This window comes from Hemiscyllium ocellatum, chromosome 12 (assembly GCF_020745735.1).
Source record: "Hemiscyllium ocellatum isolate sHemOce1 chromosome 12, sHemOce1.pat.X.cur, whole genome shotgun sequence".
In the NCBI taxonomy this organism is placed as follows: Eukaryota; Metazoa; Chordata; class Chondrichthyes; order Orectolobiformes; family Hemiscylliidae; genus Hemiscyllium; species Hemiscyllium ocellatum.
Window position 1 is genome coordinate 95,215,070 of NC_083412.1, and position 27,818 is coordinate 95,242,887.

The window sequence follows — 27,818 nt, forward strand, 5'->3', positions numbered from 1 at the left end:
CTTCTCTGTCTTAAGTGTGTGACCCTATACATTGAGATTTTGCCTTCTGGTCTGAGGCTCTTCCAGAACCTTTCTGTATCTATCCCACCAGATACCCAAAGAATCTTGTGTGTTTCAACAACGATGCCTCTCAATCTTCTAAATTCCGATGAGTACAGGTCCAACCTCCTCAACCTGTCCTCATAAAACAGTCCCTCCAAACCCCGACTCAATGTAATGATCTTGTTCTGAACTTCCTCCAATGCCAGTATATCTTGTGGCTATGTTGTCATTGGATGTTTTTTCAAGAGGGGTTGTAAAAGGCAGAGGTTCTGATTTGTCTGGGGTCTTAGCTAATGGCTGACAGATATTGCCTGAGGCAACAACTGTGGAGGCCCTTAGTTTTTTTAAAACTCTTGCACAATGAAAGGGCTGTGGCCGGTTCTCCCAGCTCAGGGGTTTCTGGTTTGGTTTGATTTGAGCAAGCAGTCTGCTGAAAGCTGCTGGCGAAGGAAAACTGCTGGGAGAAAAGGTTCCCTGATTCAACAAATGTTTCTGGCTGACTCTCTCTCTCTCTCTCTCTCTCTCTTTAACATCTCTCCTGTAAGAATCTGGGTTTGAATTTACTTTTTTGCCAAAGTGTGTGTTTATGGGGATGTTGCAGGAAATTAGAATGGCATTATTAAGTTGCGAGTAAAAAATGAGGTCTGCAGATGCTGGAGATCACAGCTGCAAATGTGTTGCTGGTCAAAGCACAGCAGGTTAGGCAGCATCTCAGGAATAGAGAATTCGACGTTTCGAGCATAAGCCCTTATTATTAAGTTGCGATAGAGTCTGTTGAGTTTTCAGACAGGTTAAGTTATTCTGTTCTGTTTTATTCGTGTTTCATTCGGTAGTCTGTAAATAAATTTGTTTTTGTTTAAAACAGAATGGTCTGACCAGCTGAATCACTTCTGGAATATCTGGGCTAACTTCTTAAAATGTTTTGAGGAGGTCTGGCCTGTTCTGTAACAATCTTTCTGAACATTAAGGATCAAAATCTCTTCACAGTATCCCAGCTGTGGTCTAGTGCTGTGTACAGTTTTAACAAAGCCTCCTAACTTTTGTATTCCACTTCCTTTGAAATAAAGGCCAATTTTCCTTCCCTATTACCGGCTGAACAGGGCTGATCACATTTTGTGATTCTTGAATGAAGATACCCAAAGTCTGTCTCTTTCTGCAGTCTTTAGAGCCATAGATAGAGTAGTGGTGATGTACAGCACGGAAACAGACCCTTCAGTCCAACCCGTCCATGCTGACCAGATATCCCAACCCAATCTAGTCCCACCTGCCATCACCCGGCCCATATCCCTCCAAACCCTTCCTATTCATACACCCATCCAAATGCCTCTTAAATGTTGCAATTGTACCAGCCTCCACCACATCCTCTGGCAGCTCATTCCATACACGTACCACTCTCTGTGTGAAAAGGTTGCCCCTTAGGTGACTTTACATCTTTCCCCTCTCACCTGAAACCTATGCCCCCTAGTTCTAGACTCCCTGACCCCAGGGAAAAGACTTTGTCTACTTTTCAAGTCCATGTCCCTTAATTTTGTAAACCTCGATAAGGTCACCCCTCAGCCTCCGATGCTCCAGGGAAAACAGCCCCAGCCTGTTCAGCGTCTCCCTATAGCACAGATCCTCCAACCCTGGCAACGTTCTTATAAATCTTTTCTGAACCCTTTCAAGTTTCACAACATCTTTCCGATAGGCAGGAGACCAGAATTGCATGCAATATTCCAACAGTGGCCTAACCAATGTCCTGTAACTCCACAACATGACCTCCGAACGCCTGTACTCAATACTCCAACTAATAAAAGAAAGTATACCAAACGCCTTCTTCGCTATCCTATCTACCTGCGACTCCACTTTCAAAGAGCTATGAACCTGCATTCCAAGGTCTCTTTGTTCAGCAACACTCCCTAGGATCTTACCATTAAGTGTATAAGTCCTGCTAAGATTTGCTTTCCCAAAATGCAGCACCTCACATTTATCTGAATTAAACTCCATCTGACACTTCTCAGCCCATTGGCCTATCTGGTCAAGATTCTGTTGTAATCTGAGGTAACCCTCTTTGCTGACCACTACACCTCCAATTTTGGTGTCATCTGCAAACTTACTAACTGTTCCTCTTATGCTCGTATCCTTCAGCCCAACAAGCCCTTCGGCCCAGCAAGTCCACACCGACCCTCCGAAGAGCAACCCACCCAGACCCATTCCACTCCCTTCACCTAACACTATGGGCAATTCACCTGACCTGCACATCTTTGGACTGCAGCAGGAAACCAGAGCATCTGGATGAAGTCCATGCAGACACAGGGAGAATATGCAAACTCCACACAGACAGTTGCCCGAACTTCTTCAAAAAACTCAATCAAGTTTGTGAGACATGATTTCCCACGCACAAAGCCATGTTGACTATCCCGAATCAGTCCTTGCCTTTCCAAATACATATAAATCCTGTCCTTCAGGATTTCCTCCACCAACTTGCCCACCACTGACGTCAGGCTCACTGGTCTATAGTTCCCTGGCTTGTCCATACCGCCCTTCTTAAACAGTGGCACCACGTTAGCCAACCTCCAGTCTTCTGGCACCTCACTTGTGACTATCGATGATACAAATATCTCAGCAAGGGGCCCAGTAGTCACTTCTCTAGCTTCCCACAGAGTTCTAGGGTACTCCTGATCTGGTCCTGGGGATTTATCCACCTTTATGCATTTCAAGACATCCAGCACTTCCTCCAATGTATTATGGACATTTTGCAAGGTCTCACCATCTATTTCCCTAAAGTCAATATCTTTCATATCCTTTTCCGCAGTAAATACTGATGTAAAATACTTGTTTAGTGTCTCCCCCATTTTCTGCAACTCCACACAAAGGCCACCTTGCTGATCTTTGAGGGGCCCTATCCTCTCCCTAGTTTCCCTTTTGTCCTTAATGCATTTGTAAAAACCCTTTGGATTCTCCTTAATTCTATTTGTCAAAGCTATCTCATGTCCCCGTTTTGCCCTCCTGATCTCCCTCTTAAGTATACTTCTATTGCCTTTATACTCTTCGAAGGATTCACTCCATCTATCCTGTCTGTACCTGACATATGCTTCCTTCTTTTTCTTAACCAAACCCTCAATTTCTTTAGTCATCCAGCATTCCCGATACCTACCAGCCTTTCCATTCACCCTAATAGGAATGTACTTTCTCTGGATTCTCATTATCTCATTTTCCAGCCATCCCTTTCCCTGCGAACATCTGGCCCCCAATCAACTATTGAAAGTTCTTGCCTAATACCATCAAAATTGGCCTTTCTCCAATTTAGAACTTCAACTTTTCGATCTGGTCTATCCTTTTCTATCACCATTTTAAATCTAATAGAATTATGGTCACTGGCCCCAAAGTGCTCCCCCACTGACACCTCAGTCATCTGCCCTGCCTTATTTCTCAAGAGTAGGTCAAGTCTTGCACTTTCTCGAGTTGGTACATCCACATATCTCGGACTAGAGAGTCCCCTAACACAATTGATCTCTTGGAAGCCGACATACCCCTCATTGCATTAGAGCCAGTTTCAATACCAGAAACTTGGCTGTTCGTGCTACGTTCCCCTGAGAATCCATCAGCCCCTACATTTTCCAAAACAGCATACCTGTTTGAAACAGGTATGTCCACAAAAGTCTCCTGCCCTAGGTGCCTACCCCTCTTACTCTTCCTGGAGTTAACCCATCTGTGTGACTGTACCTGAGACTTTCCCCCCTTCCTATAACTGCCATCCATCACATACTGTTGCTGTTGCAAATTCCTCATTGCTTCTAACTGTCTCTCCAACCGATCCATTTGATCTAATAAGATTCACAACCAACAGCATTTATGGCAGATTTAATCCGCAGTAACCCTTAAACTCTTTAAACTCCCACATCTGACAAGAAGCACATATCACTCTCCTAAAGGCCATTTTTGCCCCTTCATAATCTACAGACCCAGAAAATAATACTGTCTTAGTCCTCTATAAAACACTGCCCTATTTAAATTAATAGTTATGGCTTAAATTTTAAGTTTAATCTAGAGACATATCTCTGAAAACATATAATCAAGAAAAAAACCCACTCTACTCACTACTGCTGACCTTCTGTAGGCCACTTAAAACAATACACGTATCTGATTCTGTGCTGTGAACTTCGCCCTAACAGTTCCTTCAAGATCAGTTATGAATTTCACTGTTTGTCAATTTTCCCAGACGTACTCTGATGTCCAGCGATACATGAATTCAAACAGTAAAGGCAGTAACTGTGCAGGTTCTCTGTCTCTCTCTCTCTCTCTCTCCTGCACTATCCTCACCATGTACTTCCTTTCTCTGCTCTTCTCCCTTTTAAAACTGCTGTTGTTTTGACATTTTTTCCCCCAAAGTTCCAAAACAATGCAACAGCATATAAAACAGTAATTGCTGCTCCTGGAATTCGAGGAAATCACCTCCAGCACCTAAAATACCTCAAAAAAGGAGCATCTGTTACAGCCGTACATTTTCCCATCCTCCATCTTGGATTACCCAGAATCCTTCTTCCTTTAAAGTAAAGGCCAATTTTCCTTCCCTATCACCTACTGAATTTGGCTGATCAAAAAGAAAAATAAAAGTTATAAAAGCATAAAAATACAGACATGTAGAAATAATACCACATCATTATATTACAGTAACGTGAACAATAAACTACCTACTACTCTTTGGGATACAGAAACCTGTAAAATTCTGACAGGACCAGACATGGTAAATGCAGGAAGGATGTTACTGATGATGGGGAAATCCAGAGCCAGAGTTACAGTTTAAGGATACAGTGATAAACTATTTAGGATTGAGAATGAGGAGAAATCCCTTCACCCAGAGAGTGGTAAGCCTGCAGAATTCACGACCACAGAGAGTAGTCAAAGCCAAAACATTGTATAATTTCACTAGGAGTTGGATATAGGTCTAGGGGCTAAAAGGATCAAAGGATATGGGGAGAAAGCAGGAATAGGCTATTGAGTTGGATGATTCGCCATGCTTGTGATGAATGGCAGAGCAGGCTTGAAGGGCCGAATGGCCTACTTTGTTTTTTTTATCTGTTTCCATGCTACTGCATTTCTCCAAAGATATCAACTTACCTTGTGGCCAAACCCTCCTATCAAAGATCTCTCTGGCACCTTAACTCTCTCATCAAAGCCCACTCCCATCCGTTACCGTCCCTTCTCAGATCATTCCTGTAGTATCTGACTCCAACCTCCAGCTCCACCTTATTGATCTATTAGTGTGACAGTAGTGAAAATGACAGCAAAAGCAACATCTCAACTATAATTATTCTTCTTGTAGCTCTTGGGTATGAAGAGTTTTTGGGGCACATTGACTACTATGCCAATGGAGGAACTGACCAACCAGGATGTCCCGCCACTATAATAGCTGGTTTGTATTGACATTCAGTTTTATTCTTGTTCCTTATTTCTTTCACGTTGTTGTTAAATGGCCACTCGAGGTTAAAGGCCAAGCTTCCTCTCAAACAGCTCCACCAGCTTCATGCAAAACCTGGTCAGAAACTCTCACAGTGTCAGAAGTCAATAGACAATAGGCAATGGGTGCAGGAGTAGGCCATTCAGTCCTTCGAGCCTGCATCGCCATTCAATATGATCATGGCTGATCATCCTTAATCAGTATCTTGTTCCTGCCTTATCTCCATAACCCTTGATTCCACTATCCTTGAGAGCTCTATCCAACTCTTTCTTAAATGAATCCAGTGACTGGGCATCCACTGTCCTCTGGGGCAGAGCATTCCACACAGCCACCACTCTCTGGGTGAAGAAGTTTCTCCTCATCTCTGTCCTAAACGGTCTACCCCGTATTTTTAAGCTGTGTCCTCTGGTTCGGCACTCACCCATCAGCGGGAACATGTTTCCTGCTGCCAGAGTGTCCAATCCTTTCATAATCTTATATGTCTCAATCAGATCCCCTCTCAGTCTTCTAAACTCAAGGGTATACAAGTCATATGACACCAGGTTTGCTGAGGACATGCAGGTCCTGGACCTCCTCCATCACCACTCCTACACCACCCGACGCCTGGCGGAAAAACGCCTTGGAATATGTTAACTCCAGGGGAGCAATGTAGACTTCGCCAGTTTCCTCATTGCCCCTCCCCCTACCTTACCCCAGTTCTAACCTGCCAGCTCAGCACCATCCTCACGACCTGTCCCACCTGCCAATCTTTTTTTCCAACTATCAGCTCCACCCTCCTCTCTGACCTATCACCTTTACCCCCACTTCCATCCACCTATTGCACTCTTAGCTACCTTTTCCCCAGCCCCACACCTCTCCCATTTATCTCTCCGCCCCGGACGCTCCCAGCCTCATTCCTGATGAAGGGTTCTGTCCGAAATGTCGACTTTCCTGCTCCTCGGATGCCGCCTGACCTGCTGTGCTTTTCCAGAACCACTCTAATCTTGACCTTAGTCCAACAGGTTTACTTGAAGTTTTCAGAGCAATGCTTCTTCATCAGATGAAATGAACATACAATAGTCCTTCATCAAGTGAAGTCACAGTGTGATATTCTCCCACATGGTAATGTATACCTTATGGAGACAAACATTCTGTCATTGGAAACGTTACTGTCCCTCAGCAGGAAATGAGAGGATATTAGGAATTGTGACTGATATGTACCTAACTGATCATTCGTACATAGCGTGAGAGAGATGCACAGCACAGAAACAGACCCTTCGATCCAACTCGTCCATGCTGATCAGATATCCTAACATAATCTCGTCCCATTTGTCAGCTTTTCCCTCTCAACCTTCCTATTCATTTACCCATTCAGTTGCTTTTTAAGTGTGGTAACTGTATCAGCCTCTACCACTTTCTTTGGCAGCTCATTCCATACACACACCACCCTCTGCGTGAAAAAGTTGCCCCTCAGGTCCTTTTTAAATTGTTCCCCTCTCACCCTAAACCTCTGCCCACAAATTCTGGACTCCCCCACCCAAGGAAAAGACCATCTCTATTTATTCCATCTATGCCCCTCATGATTTTAAGAAACATCTTAAAGATCACCCCTCAGCCTCCAGCGCTCCAGGGAAAACAGCCCCAGCTTATTCAGTCTCTCCCCATATTTCAAACCCTCCAACCCTGGCAACACCCTTGTAAATCTTTTCTGTACCCTTTCAAGTTTCACAACATCCTCCTGATAAGAAGGAGACCAGAAGTGCACACAATATTCCAAAAGTGGCCTAACCAATGTCCTGTGCAGCTACAACATGACCTCCCAACCCCTATATTCAATGCTCTGACAAATAAAGGAAAGCATACCAAATGCCTTCTTCACTATCCTATCTACTTGCGATTCTACTTTCAAGGAGCTATGAACTTGTACTCCAAGGTCTCTGTTCAGCAACACTCCCTAGGGCCTTATCATTAAGTGTATAAGTCCTGCTCTGATTTGATTTTTCAAAATGCAGCACCTCAGACTTGTCTAAATGAAACTCCATCTGCCACTCCTCAGCCCATTGGCCCATCTGATCAGTTAAATGACTCCATCAAAAAGATGAGAACCATTACCTCAGCCGAGACTTTTCACTCCTGCCTTGTATGTGGAGTTCAGCCTATCTCTATGTTGTCAGCCTTGCTCAATTGGGAGCACCTTTGGCTCTGATTCAGATGTCAATATGTTCGGGGACCTCACCATCGAGGCTCTGGTGCCTAATCGAATTGGCACCCCTAGTCCCAGTCCTGAGGCAGGATGTGGGTATCACTGGCTGGGCATGTACTCGTTATCTGTCCCCGACTGCTCTTGGGAAGGTGATAATGGGCCGTCTTCTCGAACTGCTGTAGTCTATTTGGTGTCGGTAGACCTACGATGTCACAGTTCGATATAAGTTCACCAGAATTTCAGATTGAACCTTATGCAATCAGAGCCACCTAGACCAAAAGACTGTAGGTGCAAAAATTAGGCCATTCAGCCCATTGAGTCTGCTCCGCCATTCAATCATGGCTGATAAGTTTCTCGACCCCATTCTCCTGCTTTTCCCCTGTAACCCTTGACCCCCTTGACACTCAAGACCCTATCTATCTCCTGTTGTGGTTCTGCTCGCCGAGCTGGAAGTTTTTGCTGCAAACGTTTCGTTCCCTGGCTAGGGAACGAAACGTTTGCAGCAAAAACTTCCAGCTCGGCGAGCAGAACCACAACAACGGACACCCGAGCTACAAATCTTCAATCAGATTCTATCTATCTCCATCTTAAATATACTTAATGCCCCGGCCTCCACAGCCTTCTGTGGCAGTGAATTCCACAGAGTCACCACCCTCTGGCTGAAGAAGTTTCTCCTTATCTCCGTTCTAAAAGGCCTTCCCTTTACTCCAAGGCTGTGCCCTCGGCTCCCAGTCTCTTTTACCAATGGACACATCTTCCCAATATCCACGCTGATCAGGCCATTCAGTATTCTGTAGGTTTCAATTCGATCCTCCCTCATCCTTCCTCTGAGAAGTCCTTTTCGCCATGACATCACTGAGAATAAGTTGTGGATCCAGCCCCCTCGGCACAATGTCCGATCACCATGAGTTGCCCGGCAATCCAAGGTCCCGGAATAGTTTGCGTGGATCTGACCAATGTTAAGTATAAGTTGCGTCTAGTTGGTCAGTTTGTACGTGCATGACACTTTTTAAAACTATTCTGTCCCTCCAGGCAAAAGGTATATGGTGTGTGACCATCAAAGATCTGTCTACCTGTATATAAGCTCCATCAGCTCAACCTGTAACATTACCGTTTATCCTTGCCCATCTTACAAAGAATTCCTGGACGCCTGTTGTACGGAACAGGACAAGACCTATCCGATATTTGGTAAGCATCTTGCTGGATCAGGTTTCTGCGGTTATCAGCTGCCTCCCCTTGTGTTTTCATGGAGCTGATTTATCTCGGAGTCTAAGTTCCATTCATACCCGATAATTCCCCACCTCTGCTGTCTCACATCAAGTCCTCGTCCATCCTGCCTCAATCCAGACAGACTGCCAAGACTCAAAAGCGCTATTCTCTAAGCAAAGGGTGTTCAGTGAAAATTAATAGAGGCATTCAACATAACAGGGTGAGGTGATAGTGGGTAAAGTGTCAGGGGGTGAGGTGTCAGGGGGTGAGGTGTCAGGGGGTGAGGTGTCAAGGGGTGAGGTGTCAGGGGATGAGGTGTCAGGGGATGAGGTGTCAAGGGGTGAGGTGTCAGGTGGGTAAGGTGTCAGGGGATGAGGTGTCAAGGGGTGAGAGACACCTCACTCCCTGACACCTTACCCACCTGACACCTCACCCACCTGGCACCTCACCCACCCGACACCTCATCCCCTTACCCCTCACCCCCTGACACCTCACCCCTGACACCTTACCCACTATTACCTCACCCCTTTACACCTCACCCAACTGACACCTCACCCACCTGACACCTCACCCCGACACCTCATCCCCTTACCCCTCACCCCCTCACATCTCACCCACCTGACACCTCACCCACTGACAACTCACCCCCTTAACCTCACCCACCTGACACCTCATCCCCTTACCCCTCACCCCCGACACCTCACCCACCTGACACCTCATCCCCTTACCCCTCACCCCCTGACACCTCACCCACCTGACACCTCACCCACCGACACCTCACCTTCTGACACCTTACCCACCTGGCACCTCATCCCCTTACACCTTACCCACTATCACCTCACACCTTACAACTCACCCACAGACACCTCATCCCCTTACACCTCACCCACTGACACCTCACCCCCTTACACCTCACCCACCTCACACCTCACCCCCGACACCTCACCCCCGACACCTCACCCCCGACACCTCACCCACCTCACACCTCACCCACCTGACACATCACACTAGACACCTCACCCCCGACACCTCACCCCCTGACACCTCACCCACCTCACACCTCACCCCCTGACACATCACACTAGACACCTCACCCACCGACACCCCACCTTCTGACACCTCACACACCTGACATCTCATCCCCTGACACCTTGTCCCCTTACACCTCAACCTCTGACACCTCACTCCGACACCTCACCCTCTGACACCTCACCCCGACACCTCACCCTCTGTCACCTCACCCTCTGACACCTCACCCACCTGACATGTCACCCACCTGATATCTCACACACCTGACACCTCATCCACTATCACCTCACCCCCGACACCTCACCCCGACACCTTATCCACTATCACCTTATACATCTGACACCTCACCCCCTTACACCTCACCCAGCTGACACCTCACCTATCTCACACCTCACCCCGATACCTCACCCACCTGTCACCTCACCCACCTCACACTTCACCCACCTCACACCGTACCCTCTGACACCTCACCCACCTGACATCTCACAGCGACTCCTCACCCACCGGGCACCTCACCCTCTGATACCTCACCCACCTGCCACTTATTCACTTACCAACTCATCAAACTTCCACCTCACCTACCTTCAATCTCACCCACATGTCCCTACCCACCTGCCATTTACCACTTTGCATACCACCCACCTCAACTATTGCAACAACAGATTTGAGAACAGCTTCTTCCCTGCTGTTATCAGACTTATGAATGAACCTCTCATATGTTCGAGTTGGTCTTTCTTTGCATCTCCTCTGTAGCTGTAACATCATCCTCTGCAATGTGTTCTATTAGCCTGATGTACTTATGAAAAGTATAATTTGTCTGGTTAACATGCACTGCTATACTTTTCAGTGTATCTTGGTACATACAATAATAATAAATCAAATCAAATCAAATCAACTGCTCTGGGCACATAACACTTCATCAAATTATCTCCTACTCCCTACGCACCGACACACACACACACACGCACACACACACACACACACACACACAGACATATCTCACCCAAATTGACACTTTACCTACTCACTCGCACATTAGAAGATACATGCCCTCAACGTTAGTCTGTTACAGTGGAGATCTCTAAGGGATGCTATGCCCTCCATCTCTGGAAAGGCCAGGCATCAAAGGTCTTTGGAGGGTGTGGTGCACCGTTGAGGAAAGGGGGAATCCCTTTGATTATTGTTCCTCCTGAGGTGCAGGCCCTAGTATCAATTCCACCCTTTGGTTCTGTGTAAAACAACTCCGGTGTAACTTGCTCCAGGTGACACTTGCAGGCATCCTGGAACCTGACCCCATCCATGCCATGCATTGTGATGACGAGAACACTTTGGTGCTTGTCATTATTTTCTCAGATGTCTTCCATTAACACTCAAGGTTCAATCTCTTCACATTTCATTCTAGGTTATCACATTGTCAAGTGGAAAAACAACCATTTAATGAAGTTTCCAAATAAGGTGTTCTTTCAAACCTCCACTGAACATCCATTTTGCAGTAAGTCTTATTTTGTTAATACATGTTTTATACTGTGAGGATTTTACAACTCAAAGGTTTTGAGAAACAGAAAATGGCCCATCAACTTTTCTCCTTTCCCTGGACAAACTAAACCTAACTTTTCCCTATTTCTCTAAATCACAATTACCCACCTTCTCCCCCATATCCCTCAATCCCACCTCCCCACCTTCTCCCCCATATCCCTCAATCCCACCTCCCCACCTTCTCCCCCATATCCCTCAATCCCACCTCCCCACCTTCTCTCCCATATCCCTCAATCCCACCTCCCCACCTCCCCCCATACCCCTCAATCCCACCTCCCCACCTATCCCCATACCCCTCAATCCCACCTCCCCACCTTCCCCCCATATCCGGTGGGCGGCACGGTGGCACAGTGGTTAGCACTGCTGCCTCACAGCGCCTGAGACCCGGGTTCAATTCCCGACTCAGGCGACTGACTGTGTGGAGTTTGCACGTTCTCCCCGTGTCTGTATGGGTTTCCTCTGGGTGCTCCAGTTTCCTCCGGGTGCTCCAGTTTCCTCCCACAGTCCAAAGATGTGCAGGTCAGGTGAATTGGCCATACTAAATTGCCCGTAGTGTTAGGTAAGGGGTAAATGTAGGGGTATGGGTGGGTTGCGCTTCGGCGGGTCGGTGTGGACTTGTTGGGCCGAAGGGCCCGTTTCCACACTGTAAGTAATCTAATCTCTCAATCCCACCTCCCCACCTTCCCCCCCATATCTCCCAATCCCACCTCCCCACCTTCCCCCCATATCTCTCAATCCCACCTCCCCACCTTCCCCCCCATACCTCTCAATCCCACCTCCCCACCTTCCCCCCCCCCATACCTCTCAATCCCACCTCCCCACCTTCCCCCCCCCCATATCTCTCAATCCCACCTCCCCGCCTTCTCCCCATATTCCTCAATCCCACCTCCCAGCCTTGGCCCTATATCTCTCATATCCCTAGTACATGAATCATAAAAGGTTAATATGCAGCTCCAGCAAATTATTAGAAAGGTTTTGGAGTAATTGTGTTTACTGGAAATGGGAATGGAATATAAAAATAAGGGTTTGTTGTTAGCTAGTTGTACAGAACACTGTTGAGGAAACATCTGGGATGCTGTCTATAATTTTAGTTTCTTTGTATAAATAATGTAAATGAATGAGAAATACTTCAGAGAAGCTTCACATGACCTGGGATGGGAGGGTTTGGAGGGGGGGTGGTGATGTTAAATTGTGAGGAAAGATTGACTGAGACTCATTGGAGTTGAGAAAAATGAGAGGTGATCTTATTAAAATCTTAAGTTCCTGAGGGGGCTTGGTTAGGGTGGATTTGGAAAAGGTATTTCCTTTTGTGGGAGAGACTAGAATAAGTGACACTGTTTAAAAATGAAGCTCCCCTCCACTTAAGAAGGAGACAAGAGTGATCTTTTTCCATGTGGTTAATCTTTGGAAGTTTCTTCCCCTGAAAACAGTGGGGGTAGGGGTCATTGAGAAAATGATAATGCAGACTTAGATAAAGGGAGTCATGGCAATGGGGGGGGAGTGGGGGTAAAGTGGTGATGTGGGTGGTGGGTAGGCAACAGGTCAGTTATGTCAGTGGATGAGATGGAGTGTTGGTGAGCTGGCAGGGGAGTGAAATGGCAGGAGTGTGGACACTGGGCTGCAATCATATTAAATGCTGAAGCAGGGCTAAAGGGGTTGAATGGCTTGCTCTTACTCCGAGCGTGCACACTTGATTGGATGCCAGGCTAGTTCCCCAGAGAGACACCAGCCCTTTTCAAACCTGCAGACCGTGACCCTGACTCATTTTGAGGGCGGCACGGTGGCTCAGTTGGTAGCACCGCTGCTTTACAGCACCAGGGATGTGGTTCGATTCCAGCCTCGGGTGAGTTTGCACATTCTCCCCGTGTCTGCGTGGGTTTCCTCCGGGTGCTCCAGTTTCTTCCCATCATTCAAAAGATGTGCAGGTCAGGTAAATTGGCCATGCTAAATTGCCCATAGTGTTAGTGCAATAGTCAGGGTTAAATATAGGGTAGAGGAATGGGTCTGGATGGGTTATTCATCAGAGGGTCGGTGTGGACTGTAGGGTTGAAGGACCTGTTTCCATACTGTAGGGAATCTAATCTCAGTATAAACCAGTGAATGACCAATTGAAATGGAAGGTAACACAATCTTCCAGTGCCAGATTTCCATTGGTCAGGATTTATCAATGGACTAATCGCCTAAGACCCTACACTATTGTGTGAATTGATGTATGTACCTGGGATGTGTTAGCAGTAGGTGGAGGGGAGGAAGGGACCAGACCAGGGAATGGTACAGTGGCTCAGTTGTTAGCACTGCTTCCTCACAGCACCAGAGAGTCCAGCTCGAATCCATCCTCTGGGGTGACTGTCTGTGTGGAGTTTGCACATTCTCCCTGTTACCTGGTTTCCTCCGGGTGCTCCGATTTCCTCCCACAGTCCAATTGGCCATGCTAAGTTATCCCACAGTGTCTGGGGATGGTGCGGTGTTGGACTGGGGTGGACAAAGTTAAAAATCATACAGCACCAGGTTATACCCCGGCTGGTTTATTTGGAAGAATTAACCTGGTGTTGTGTGATGTTTAACTTTGTCCATGGATGCGCAAGCTATGTGGGTTAGCCATGAGAACTGCAGGGTTACAGGGATGGAGGCTATGGGTCTGGGTGGGATTCTCTTCCCTGGGTTGGTGTGGATTTGATGGGCCGAATGACTTGCTTCCATGCAAGGATTCAATGATTCTATTCTATGATTCTAGCATCTCCCCTCCAGCTACAAGCTGATCTCAGGATACCAGAGACAAGCACATGCAGAGACCTGCTGCTCCCTCCCCATATTTAAATAAATTAAATAGGTTGAGTGCCCTGAACAATACTCTGCCTGTGCCATAGCAGAGTTGGCATGCTTGGCTGTGCTGTTGCTAGTTCTCAAGGGAAGTAAGTTTCTCCTGAATTCCCCATTTGGATTTCCTCCATTTGTGATCAGAGTTTGAGATTCTCGCAGAAGCAGACTCCTCTCCATCTATCAGAGCGAACCTTTTCTGTGGGCGGCACTGTGGCTCAGTGGTTAGCATTGCTGCCTCACAACGCCAGGGACCCGGGTTCAATTCCCACCTTGGGCAACTGTCCATGTGGAGTTTGCACATTCTGTGTGGGTTTCCTCCGGGCGCTCTGGTTTCCTCCCACAGTCCAAAGATGTGCAGGTCAGGGTGAATTGGCCACGCTAAATTGCCTGTAGTATTAGGTGCATTGGTCAGAGGAGAATGGGTCTGGGTGGGTTACTCTTCGGAAGGTCTGTGTGGACTTGTTAGGCCGAAGGGCCTATTTCCACACTATAGGGAATCTAATCTAATTCTTTCGTAGAAATAAAATGATCAAGTTCACCCCTTCTGGGTGCTTCCCTGACTGTTATAACCTCTCAGTTCTGGTGCCTTTCTTGCAACTCAATGTGTGTACCAGCACTAGTGCCTCAATATCCCTTTTGTAATATGGTGACAGAAACTGTGCTTTGAGATGCTCTATGTTCCTTGTGCAGTGTACTATTATCTCCTGGATATCATCACCTGGAACAGAAACACTCGGAGAGGCTACATCACAGTGGGAATGACTGGACAGAACGGGGATGTAGTGAAAGCAGAAGCCAATCAGTGAGTATGACCAGCAAAACTGATAGAGTCCACTTCGAAAACTCCACCATACAGGAAGGTTCCCCTGAGGCAAGGTCATGGTTGTGAAAGGGTTAATGTCAAAATTGTAACAGTTCCACCCAATCTGATGATGGTACCGACTGCCATTGGGTGCAGATGGGGCTTGTAAACTTGAATACCAGCTTTAACAGAATCTCATTGATGTTGGGTTCTGTTGGTAGCAGCTCAGATGTTTTGGGTAGATTCACTGTTACCAATTCTTCTTGTTGGTGTAAGTCCCAGCTACTGATACCATGTGGGAAAGGACGCCCACTTCCACTCTTCAGACCTGATCAATCCTGATCAGCAATAAACACATTTATTGCATATTACTTAGTCACTAGTTACGTCATGACTGAAATATATGAATGTCTCTTGTGAGGTCTGTGGTTGAACCTAAGAGCATTGTTACTTTAGCTACAAGCTGTTAACATTAAGAACAGTCCCTGAGCATTATACATTCTCTGGCAAACCAGAATACACGCACACAACTCTGGTTTGGTTCTTGATCCAGGAACAGTCCTTTACATCATTTTGGTAGAGCTTATGTTCTAGAGTCATAGAGATCTCTTGCACAGAAAAATACCCTTTGGCTCAACACATCTGCCCCAGTCAACCTAATTAGTCTGATCCCATTTTCCAATACCTGGCCCACAGTAAATTAAACCTTTCAAATACTGTTTTACACAATAGCAGGAGTTCTACTAGCCTTTGTAGGGCACTGAGGTGTTTTTTTTAGATTAGATTAGACTTACAGTGTGGAAACAGGCCCTTCGGCCCAACAAGTCCACACCGACCTGCTGAAGCGCAACCCACCCATACCCCTACAATTACCCCTTACCTTACACCACGGGCAATTTAGCATGGCCAATTCACCTGACCCGCACATCTTTGGACTGTGGGAGGAAACCGGAGCACCCGGAGGAAACCCACGCAGACACGGGGAGAATGTGCAAACTCCACACAGTCGGTCGCCTGAGTTGGGAATTGAACCCGGGTCTCAGGCGCTGTGAGGCAGCAGTGCTAACCACTGTGCCACCGTGCGTGTTCTGTAGAATTCCTGAGAGGTTTTATTAATTATGCCCGATTAACAATAGAGAGCGTACCTTTTGCTATGATGCAATTAACCATCCTTTAACTCAGACAAGTGCGCCTTCTGCCTGGACTACTCAGTGATCAGAGCTGAAAATGTGTTGCTGGAAAAGCGCAGCAGGTCAGGCAGCATCCAAGGAACAGGAAATTCGACGTTTCGGGCATAAGCCCTTCATCAGGATCAGTTTACTTATAAACAGACAGACCCAGGACAGAGTATACACAAGGTGGATTGGTGACAGTGAATCATCTCAAACAACACTTGTTCTGAACTGGCAGAGGTGGCCCTTGCCAGGAGGTGCCAGTCGTGGCATTCTGGGCAAATACCACATTGTGATTCATCTCTTCCATTTGTTTTTATTCTACGTCCCTCATTTCATTCAAATGAATTATCTCAATCATGTTGTAATGTTATTGCAGGAGCACATTGCTATGACACACAATATCGTTCAACCAGAGAATGCTGTGCAGACAACCATTTCACCTCTCAGTCTGTCCGCTCGTGGTAATGACATAGGGTTACATTATAGTACAAGGCCATTCAGCCCGACTGGTCCATCCTAGTATTTATGCTTCACAAAAGCCTCTTGGCAACTTATTTCACCTCATGCAGTTAACATTCCTTTCTCAATCATCTATTTATCCATAGCGTCCCCTCAAACATGACTTGTTATTCACCTCAATTACTCCTGTGCCGGTGAGTTCCAGATACCAATCCATTTCTGCATTGACGATATTTCCCCTGAAGTCCTTGGTTAGATTAATTATTTCCTGTCTAATTCTTGTGCAACCCCACATTATAGAAAAATCACACTTTAGAAAGAGCGCTTAAAGTGTTGGTGTTGTAATCGTGTTAAAGGTTCACCCTTTAGAAACAGAATCACCAATTTGTCGATCAGGTTTTAGCAAATTCATGTTACTGAAATGCACATTATTGCAGAACGATCTGTATGTATGGCCCCAAATGTTGGATTCTTCCACAACTAGTCATATCTTTCCCCAGGGTTGAGCATATCAAGAGCTTTCATCATTTCAGATACATGACAGTCAAACAAGTGAGCTAGAAGCAAATGTAGTCTAGATTAGAGTGGTGCTGGAAAAGCACAGCAAGTCAGGCAGCATCCGAGGAGCAGGAAAATCAATGAAGGGCTTTTGCCTGAAGTGTCGATTTTCCTGCTCCTCGGATGCTGCCTGACCTGCTGTGCTTTTCCAGCACCACTCTAATCTAGACTCTGATCTCCAACATCTGCAGTCCTCAATTTTGCCTAGAAGCAAATCTAGGCCATTCAGCCCCTTGAATCAGTTCTGCCATTCAACAGGACCATGGCCGATCTGATTGCAACCTCAAATCCACAATCATGTCATGATAACCTTTCACCCCGTTTTGCTGGACAATAATTTATCTACATCTGCCTTAAATCTATTCAAGTATCTTTCTCCCACCATGTTTTGAAGAAGGCAGCTCTAAAGGCTCATGACCTGCTGTGAGAACCAAAGTCTCCTCATCTCTCTCTAAAGGAGTAGTGCTTCACCAGGTCCATTCAGTCTTCTCAAGTTGTTGTGACAACGAGGAATACTCTCAGTATCTTCGTCCTGCAGCTTTTCCTGAATAGTTGAAGTAAATGAGAAAAGCACAAACAGCCCTGCCAATACTGCACCATCCTCTGTACAGACAGCTGGGGGCTACTGCCAAAATTGGGAGAGACTAGTCAAGCAACAGCCTGAAAAAGTCATAATCACGGTATCAAACTTTGCAGGCAATGTCCCAGATACCACCATCACCATCCCTGAACATGTCCTGTCCCTTTGGCAGGACAGACCCAGCAGAGGTGACGGCACAGTGGGATACAGTCAGGAGGGAGTTGCCCTCGGAGTCCTCACAAGTGACTCTGCACCCCATGAAGTTGCATGGCATTAGGTTAAACGTGGGTAAGGAAAGCCCCTGCTGATTACCACATAGCATCCTCCCTCAGTTCATGAATCAGTAGTCCTCTGTGTTGAACAACACTTGGAGGAAGGACTGAGAATGGTAAGGGCACAAAATGTACTCTCGGTGGTGGATTTCAATGTTCAGCTGCACTACTGATCGAGCTGGTCGGGTCCTAAAGGACATCCCTGCTGGGCTGGGTCTGTGGGAGATGGTGTGGGAACCAACAAGAGGGAGAAACATACTTGTCCTTAGCAATCTGCTGGCTTCAGAAGCATCTGTCCATGATAGTATCAGTAAGAGTGACCATGGGACAGTCCTTGTGGGGACAAAGTCCTGCCTTCACATTAAGACTACCCTCCATCATGTTGTGTGGCACTATCACCGAGCTAAATGGGACAGACTTCAAACAGATCTAGTAACTCAAGACTGAGTATCCATGAGGTGCTGTGGGCCATCAACAGCAGCAGAACTGTACTCCAGCTCAATCTGTAACCTCAGGGCCTGGCCACTCCACCATTACCAACAAGCCAGATGATCAACCCTGGTTCAATGGTGAGTGCAGGAGGGCATGCCAGGGGCAGTACCAGGCAGACCTGAAGATGACGTGTCAGCCTTCATGTTGTCTCCCAATCCACTCATCATTCTGATATGGAAATAGATTTCCTGTTTCTTCACAAGTACCAGAGAAATTAATGGGATGTTGTGAAGAAAAATCCCTAGGCCTGCTGACCTGCATCTTAAGGTTTAATGACTGACAGTCCGTGCGATGTAGGGGGTCATGGGGGAAGGAACTCTAAGATTGTGACCCAGTGATAGATACATCACCTGCAAGGTTTAATAAACATGTTGGTGATGGTTGGTGGGGTGGGGGTGGTTTTGCTAATAATTGGTGAAAATATGGAATAATGACACAAACATTGATGTGGGAGCCAGCTAAGACTCAGAAAATTTGGAGGTTGTGAGTTCAAGACCCAGTCCAGAGCCTTCAGAACAAGATCCAGATTGACCTGCCCAAGGCACGACTGAGGGGGTGCTGCACTGTCAGAGGATCCACCTCGTACACGAGATGTTAAACAGACATGCTGCTTGCTCTCTCCACAAGACATAATATAATTGCTGGTGGGAGGTCCCACTGAGCGTTTATCCCTCAATCCATATCATTAGTAAACAGTATTTGGTTTCTACTGTTTGCAGGAACTATAAAATTCCAGGTTAGCTGCTGTTTTCCCTACATTCCAACAGTGGCTCTAGTTATTTAATTTCCCGCACTGTGAAGTGTTTTGGGATGCCCTGAGATTGTGAAAACTGAGTATTCATTCTCCCAGTTACAGACAGCCTCCATAGTCCAGGGTGCTTGGTATTTATCATGTGCATACACTGCCCCCGTGTGTCAACAGCATGTACAATGTGAGGTAAAATGTGGGATTACTCTCCGTATTTTTGATATTATTTAAGTTGGGATTTCTGAGGGTTGAGTTAGTAACCCATGGAGTTTCTATGGGTGTAAAGTTAACTGTTCATTTTAAAAATGTTATCCATTAGTATTTTTGTAGGTGTGATGTTCTTTTATGCTCTGAAGGGTCACTGGACTCAAAATATTAACTCTATTTCTCTCTCTACAGAACCTCCCTATTGAAGTTCTCCAGCAATTTCTGTTTTTGTTTCAGGATTCCGGCATCTGCAGTTCCTTATTTTATTTTAGCTTGATTTCTTTTCAAATAGTTTTTGACGTTTTGGTTTAGACTGAATGAGTTTCGAGCTGATGGGCGTCAGTTCATTTTGGATTGTGTTAATGGCCAGAAATGTAAATAAAGGGGATATAAGACAACTGGAACTTTTTTCTTCAGTGTAAGGAACACATCTAAACCTTGGAGGAGGCATTTGGCTTTCAGCGTTTCTTTGAGTTGGGTGATCTTGTGAAGTCCTTATGAGAGGATACTCATGTCCTGGTGAAGGAAAGGATATGTAGTGAAGAATGTTGTCTTGGAGTGAAGAGTTAATGTTATTCTCAGACCAGAAGTGTTGGGATCAACCACTGAAGAGATCACATGAAGTTGCATACATTAAAGGTGAGGTGTGCAACAGTTCAATAATGAAGCCACCTGCAGTTTCTAGTGAGTAGTATGTCACTAAACAGGAGGTGACAGAAGCATGTAGCATAGACAACATGGATATCATGGGTGACTTCTGTCTTCAGATAGACTGGGTGCAGTAAATGAACAGAGCTGAAAATGTGTTGCTGGAAAAGCGCAGCAGGTCAGGCAGCATCCAAGGAACAGGAGAATCGACATTTCGGGCATAAGCCCTTCTTCAGGAATCATGAAGATTATGCCCGAAATATTGATTCTCCTGTTCCTTGGATGCTGCCTGACCTCCAGCAACACATTTTCAGTTCTGATCTCCAGTATCTGCAGTCCTCACTTTCCCCCCGCACTAAATGAACACCAAAGCTGTGGCATATGAGCTTTTGGACAATGTTAGGATGTCTTTTAGAGTGACATGTTGAAGAACCAACTACTGGGTGTGCTATTTTAGATCTGGCATTGTGTAATGATGAAGAGCTAATTAACAATCTTGTTTTTTTTATTTATTCACGGGATGAAGCTGTCACTGTCTAGGCCAGCATTTGTTTCCCATCCCTAATTGCCCAGAGGGCAGTTAAAAGTCATTGATATTGCTGTGGGTCTGGAGTCACATGTCGACCAGACCAGCTATGAATGGCAGATTTGATGGGTTTTCCCAACAATTGACATTGGATTCATAGCCATCATTAGACTCTTCATTCCAGAGTTTGTTCTCCCCCCGCAATTTCAAATTCCACCATCTGCCAAGGTGGAGTTTGAACCTGGGTCCCTAGAACATTAATTTAGTTTGTAGATTAGCAGAACAGCCACCAGGATACATTAACATCAACTAGCCACAAAAAGACATGACCCACTCCCACCAGTATCCTTACCTGCAGATGAAGAAGGACACCATTTCGATTGTGACAACACATCCCTCCTACGACAAGCCAAACAGAGACACGCATGAGAATTCCCAGAAGCATGGCATTCCAACCAGAACTCTATCAACAAACACACTGACTTGGACCCCATTTACCACCCTTTGAGAAAAGAACAGGAAATGACATCACCACAGGAAATGACATCGCCACAGGAAATGACATCAACAGCACAAGGAAACTTAAAACACATGAAATAGAAAGCAGGTCACAAACACCCATGCTTCACCAGAGGCTCAATGATGATGTTACCTAGTATGGTGACGAAATGTCTGAAAATGAACTTTCCAACTCCACAAGTAAAGGTACATCCAGAACAGGCAGCGATAATACCACGAGGCCATCACCTCCCTGTAAAGTTGTAAAAGAACCTTTAGGGATTAGTGACCAAAATCTTGTAGAAACCTACATTCTGTATGTAGATGTAATTCTATCTGAAGCAAAGGAATTAAATTGAATGAGGGATATTGTACACGAGGCAGAAGTTGACTGAGGTGTCTTGGGAAAATGCATTAAAAAACAAGCCTGCACATAGGCAACAGAGAGCCTCTTAATAACTATTAATGACTTGCAGCAACTAAACTTCAAGATACTGAGGTACAAGAAAGGTCAGTCAACTGTATCTAACAAATAAAGTTCAAGTTGATGTAAGATTAAAAGTAAAGCCTGTAAAGTTACCAGAAATAACCACGAATCTGCATATTAGGAGGTTTGAAGAACACAGCAAAGGAGATTCAAGAAACTCATAAGAGAAAGAAGATTAGAATATTAATGCAATCCAGCAAAAATACAACAGACCCGTAAAAGCTTTTCTAGTTGCATAGGAAGGAAATGTGTGGCTAAAGCAAACATAGAAATTGCTAGCGAAATACAGCTGGCCTGACAACATCTGTGGAGAGAGAAAGCAAAGTTAACGTTTCAGATCCAGTGAGTCTTCTGCGATACCTGTGATCCTGGGTGAATTACAAAGGTGAGGATTAAAGATCAGTTCTAATCCACGTGGGGTGAGTCTGAGCCAGTGTCACTTCCTGAGGAGAGAGATGTGGCTGTGGAAGGTGATTTTGGCAAAGACTTTGTCACGGACTAGCGGTGAGAATGAAAGTCACAGTGAACAAGCAGAAAGATGAGAACAGAAATCCTGTCAGAGAGAGGAGCAGATATTCATCAAGGTGGGCATGCCTGGAAAAGATGTAACATTGAGTTAAAATAAAACTAAGAATGGCGGTTGCTGAAGATCTGAAGAAAAAAACAGAAATTGCTGGTGAAACTCAGCAGGTCAGGCCGCATCTGTGGGAAGAAAGCAGAGCTAATGTTTCAAGTCCGGTGACGCTTCTTCAGAACCAGCTGAAGCAAAATTTGGTCCATTACAGACAGTCAAATTACAATGGGGAAAAGGGGAGTGGTGGAGAAGCTGAATTATCACTTCATTTTTACTGAGAAAGATACAAAAAACCTTCCAGAACTATAGTCCAAGTGACCTAAGTTAGCATTTATTGCAAGGGAATTTGAGTACAGGAGTAGGAAAGCCTTGGTTCAACTGGATAAGAGTGTGGTTAGACTCTACCTGTAATACTGTGTGCAGTTTTGATCTCCATTTCATAGGAAAGATATTATTGCTCTCCAGGGAGTGCGATGAAGGTACACCAGGCTTGTTCCAAGATAATAGGACCTGGAGAGGGATTGGGCAAATGTGGTCTGTATTTCGAGAGTTTTGAATGAGAGGTGATCTCATTGAAACTTTAAAACTGTTTAAATCATTAGATAGGGTGGGTGCAGGCAGGATGTGTCTCCTGGTTGGGAACCTTAGACTCAGGGGACCCAATATTGGAAAAAGGGTCTGCCACTTCGGTGTGAGATGGGAGGATGTTTTTTGTTCAAGTATTTGTGAATCCTCTACCACACAGAGTTCTGGAAATTCAGTTTTTCAGTGTTTCAGATTGACGGATTTGTGATGGCCATGGGTTATGAGGATAATGTTTATTAAAGGTCCTGAAGTGTCCAATCACCTTTTAAACACCAAGACAGGCTCAATCATCTCCTCCTGTTTCTATATTTTTATATTCCTGTGTTCTATGTAAATTGATAAAGACTTGGAGAAAGCTCCAGAACTGAGGGATTTGCAAGTCGTGCACATGAATTACAAAAAGCTAGCATCCAAGTTCATTGGTTAATAAGGATGGTAAATGAATAATTTGGTGTTTATTTTAAAGGGAATGGGGTATAAAAATAGAAAGATCTTGCTAAACCTATACAAGGCACGAGTCAAACCACCGCTGGAACAGAATGAACAGTTTTGGTCCCCTTATCTAACAAACTACATACTAGGATTGAAGGAGGTCCAGAGAAGGTTCAAAAGATTTATTCATTGAGGGATTTCCTCATGAGGAGAGTTGAGTAGATTGGGCAACTACAGATTGATAATAAATGCTGACCCAGCGAGCAACACCTATTTCCCATGAAGTAAGTAGAATTCCTAGAAGCGTGGCATTCCAACCGGAACTCCATCAATAAACACATCGAGTTAGACCCCATCTACCACCCCCTGTGAAAAGGAACAGGAAGTGACTTCACCACAGGAAATAACATCACCAACCCAAAGAAACCCAAACATATAAATTGAAAGCAGGAATTTTCAGCAGTGCTTCGCCTGAGGCCCACTGAAAATGTTCGAGGAGAAAGTGAGGACTGCAGATGCTGGAGATCAGAGCTGAAAATGTGTTGCTGGAAGAGCGCAGCAGGTCAGGCAGCATCCAAAGAGCAGGAGAATCGACATTTCGGGCATAAGCCCTTCCTCAGGAAAAATTTCTGAAGAAGGGCTCATGCCCAAAACGTCGATTCTCCTGCTCTTTGGATGCTGCCTGACCTGCTGCGCTTTTCCAGCAACACATTTTCACCACTTAAAATGTTACCTAGTAGGGTGGCGAAACGTCTGGAAATGAACCTTCCAGCTCAGCGAGCAAACCTACATCCGAAACCTCAACCTGAGCTACAAATCTTCTCAACATTCGCTAAGTTTACAAGGTTGTAATGACTTGACTGACACATGCAAGATCCTGAATGGTCTGAGAAATAGAGAGCAGAAGTAGGCCATTCGGCCCTTCGAGCCTGCTCCATCATTCAATATGATCGTGGCTGATGATCCAACTCAGTCCCCTGTTCCTGCTTTCTCTCCCATACCTTTTGATCCCTTTAGCCCTAAAGAACTATATCTAACTCCTTATTGAAAACATTCAATGGTTTTGGCCTCAACCACGTTCCTATGGGCAGAGGAGGTAACAAAGTGGATACTTCCCCTTGTGGGTCAGTCCTAAACTAGGATTTAAAATTGTTGGGACAGAGATTAGGAGATGTTTGTCCCTGTCAGAGGGTTGTGGTATTTTTGGAGCTCTCTTCCTCAAAAAGACATAGTCATTGAATGTATTTTAAGGCGAAGATGGGCAGATGGACAGTTAGGTGGAGAATCAAAGGTTGTGGGATATGGATGTTGGAGCAAAGATTAACCATGAGCTTATTAAACAGAAGCGCAAGTTTGAAGGGTCAAATGGTCTCCTAATGCACCCATTGTGTACGTTTGCTGCTACGTTGGCCTGTTTTCAGTCAGAAATGCCCTGATGTCCTTTTTCATTTAACTTTGACTTTCACAGCTCTGTGGTTTACTTTCAAACACCACAGTAGCTCCAACTCCAGTTTTTCTCCGTAGATATGCAAAATCGTTTGAGAGGTTCAAGGAAGTCACTCTGCTTGTCAGCGTCGATAAAGACATAGGGGACATCTCCAGCGTTTCCTTAACCTTCAGTTCAGCCAACGTGGTGGAACCCAAACTGAAACTGGGAATTCTTCGAATGAAACTGAGGTCAATGACGTACCCCCACAGGTCAGTCACAGGGGAGGCCTCGAATTGTCAGAGTTCAAAGTGACAGAGAGAGCAAGAAAGAGAGAGCGAGAGAGAGGAACCAATCGAGAAAAGCAATGGAGATGGGAAAGGAAGCGCTTGCATTTTTTTTCTATAACTTTTCAGAGCAAAGCAAGATAGCATTGGGCGGCACGGTGGCTCACTGGTTAGCACTGCTGCCTCACAGCGCCAGGGACCCAGGTTCGATTCCAGCCTCGGACGACTGTCTGTGTGGAGTTTGCACATTCTCTCTGTATCTGCATGTGTTTCCTCCCACAGTCACGAAGATGCGCAGGTTAGGTGGATTGGCCTTGCTAAATTGTGGAGTTTGCATATTCTCCCTGCGTCTGCGTGGGCTTCCTCTGAGTGCCCAGGACTCACCCCAGAGTCCAAAGCTGTGCAGGTTAGGTAGATTGGTCATGTTTAATTGCTCTATCATGTCATGTGAAATGCGGGATCCCAAGGGAGGGTCAGTAAGGACTTGTTGGGCTGAATAGTCTGTTTCCACATGTAGGGATTTGATACATCTAACACACTTTCATAGCCAGCATATTTATTCACTTGCTGGTGGGACTTTGTTCTTTATTCTCTCACGGGATGTGGGACCAGAGAAAGAGAACATCTATGTGTTGATGGAAGGAAGTCCAGAGCCGTGTCAGTAATTGTCAAACACAGAAGCAGAAACTAGAAGCAGGAGTAGGCCATTCAGCCCTTTGAGCCTGCTCTGTCATCCAACATGATCATGGCTGACCATCCAACTCAGCCCCGTGATCTCCCTGACTCCAGCTGGACTTGTGATACCAAGGCCAAATGCAGGAGAATGGGATTAGAACAGGAAGTTGTTTTGACCAATGGGTCGAAGGGCATTTTCTGTGCTGTCGGCCTCTCTGACTCTATTGCGGGGAGGTACGTGAACCTGAGGGTGAGACTGAGTCTCCTCCAGCTGATGGATTCACCCACTGACAGACTCCTAAAGGGCAGTCACTTTGTGTGGGAGTCTCTAATGGTCCTCCACGGACCTCACCCCCAGACAGAGTAACCATCTTCATAGAAAAACACACTTGGACAAAAAGCCAAAAACTGAAATAAAACGTACTCAATTTCTTTTGCTCATAGGCCTCACCTGTGCAGATACGACATAGCCCTACATAAGGACTTGGAGGAGGAGTTTCAACTGATTGAGTGTCAAGATCCGGAAATGTAGACTGGATGTATCGCCTCCATTGTTTGCTGTGTGCTTGACAGCATGGACTTGATGGGTTGAATGGTCTCGCTCCTATGCAGTGCTGTCTTGGAGCACTTCCTCAGTCCGTCCCACACGCTATCTTTGATGTGTAAGGTGATCAGTAAAATCCTCCTGTCATGTGAATTTTATCCACAGACTCTGCCTCCTCTTGCTGTAATTAAAAACTCAACATGCCCTCGTCAGCCTTGGACCAGAAAAGGGTTAGTTCTCGGCTGGAGAGAGGAGAGTACGTCTCAGAATCGAGTTTGTGTCCCATTAGCAGCAACTGTGCTTCCTGAACTTTCTGGATAGTGGTTCAGAGTGGGCAACAGTTTTATAATAGACACCAGAGTGCCTCGATTGTGGATAGGACTCCATATTTAGCAGGAAACTAATTGGAGATTGGCCAATACACAAAGGCATTTTATGGTGATTTGGCCCATGTCCAACCAAATCCATCCTGTCCATGTACCTGTCCAAGTATCTTTTAAATGGTCACTCTTAACCAGCTTCCACCACTTCCTTTGGCAGCTCGTTCCATACACATCCCACCCTCTGTGTGGAAACGATGCCCCTTAGGTCCCTTTTAAATCTTTCCCCTCTCACCTTAACCCTATGCCCTCTAGTTTTTGACTCCACAACTCTCGGGGAAAGAAAACCTACACTATTGACCTTATCCACGTCCCTCATGATTTTACAAACCTCCACAAGGTCATGCCCTCAGCCTCTGACCCTACAGAGAAAACAGTCCCAATCTATCCAGCCCTAATAACTTACTTAACACAAATTTATCCACCTCAGTTCTAAAAATTACCTCGTGATTTCCAGCTTAATTTTGGAGGAAGAATTCTAGATTCCCACTCTACCTTTTGCAAAGAACGTCTTCCTGACATTGTGTCATTTTAAAAACAAATTCATTCACATGTGTCATTGGCTTGACCAATATTTATTATCCATTCCTATTGGTCCAGAGGAATCAACCACATTCTAGAGGGTCTGGAGTCACATGTAGGCCTGACAGATATCAGATTTCCTTCTCTAAAGGACATGAGTGAACCACATAAGATAATAGTTTCATAGTTAGCATTAAACACTTAATTCCAGATTGATTTGAACCCAGGTTCTCAGAGTCTTTGGATTAATAATCCAGTGATAATACCATCACCTCCTACAAGTGGGCGGCATGGTGGCACAGTGGTTAGCACTGCTGCCTCACAGCGCCTGAGACCCGGGTTCAATTCCCGACTCAGGCGACTGACTGTGTGGAGTTTGCACGTTCTCCCCGTGTCTGTGTGGGTTTCCTCCGGGTGCTCCGGTTTCCTCCCACAGTCACAAAGATGTGCGGGTCAGGCGAATTGGCCATAGTGTTAGGTAAGAGGTAAATATATGGGTGGGTTTCGCTTCGGCGGGTCGGTGTGGACTTGTTGGGCCGAAGGGCCTGTTTCCACACTGTAAGTCTAATCTAATAATAGTTGGGAATCATAGAATCTCTACAGTGCAGGAAGAGGCTATTCATCCCAATAAGTCTGCGCAGAGACCCCCGAGTGCATCCCAGCCCCCACCCTATACTCATGGT

General features: G+C 45.7%; 1 protein-coding gene across 1 annotated transcript in view; it reads left to right on the top strand.

Moving 5' to 3' along the window:
* LOC132820880 (lipase member H-like) overlaps positions 1-26,327 on the top strand; it is a 43,705-nt gene extending 17,378 nt beyond the window's left edge. The window contains exons 5-10 of the mRNA XM_060833239.1: positions 5,348-5,437; positions 8,697-8,852; positions 11,305-11,394; positions 14,949-15,060; positions 24,826-24,999; positions 26,134-26,327. Of these exons, the coding sequence (XP_060689222.1) occupies positions 5,348-5,437; positions 8,697-8,852; positions 11,305-11,394; positions 14,949-15,060; positions 24,826-24,999; positions 26,134-26,221 (710 nt within the window). The 3' untranslated portion in view covers positions 26,222-26,327. The remainder of the gene's footprint in view (positions 1-5,347; positions 5,438-8,696; positions 8,853-11,304; positions 11,395-14,948; positions 15,061-24,825; positions 25,000-26,133) is intronic.
* The last annotated feature ends 1,491 nt before the right edge of the window (positions 26,328-27,818 follow it).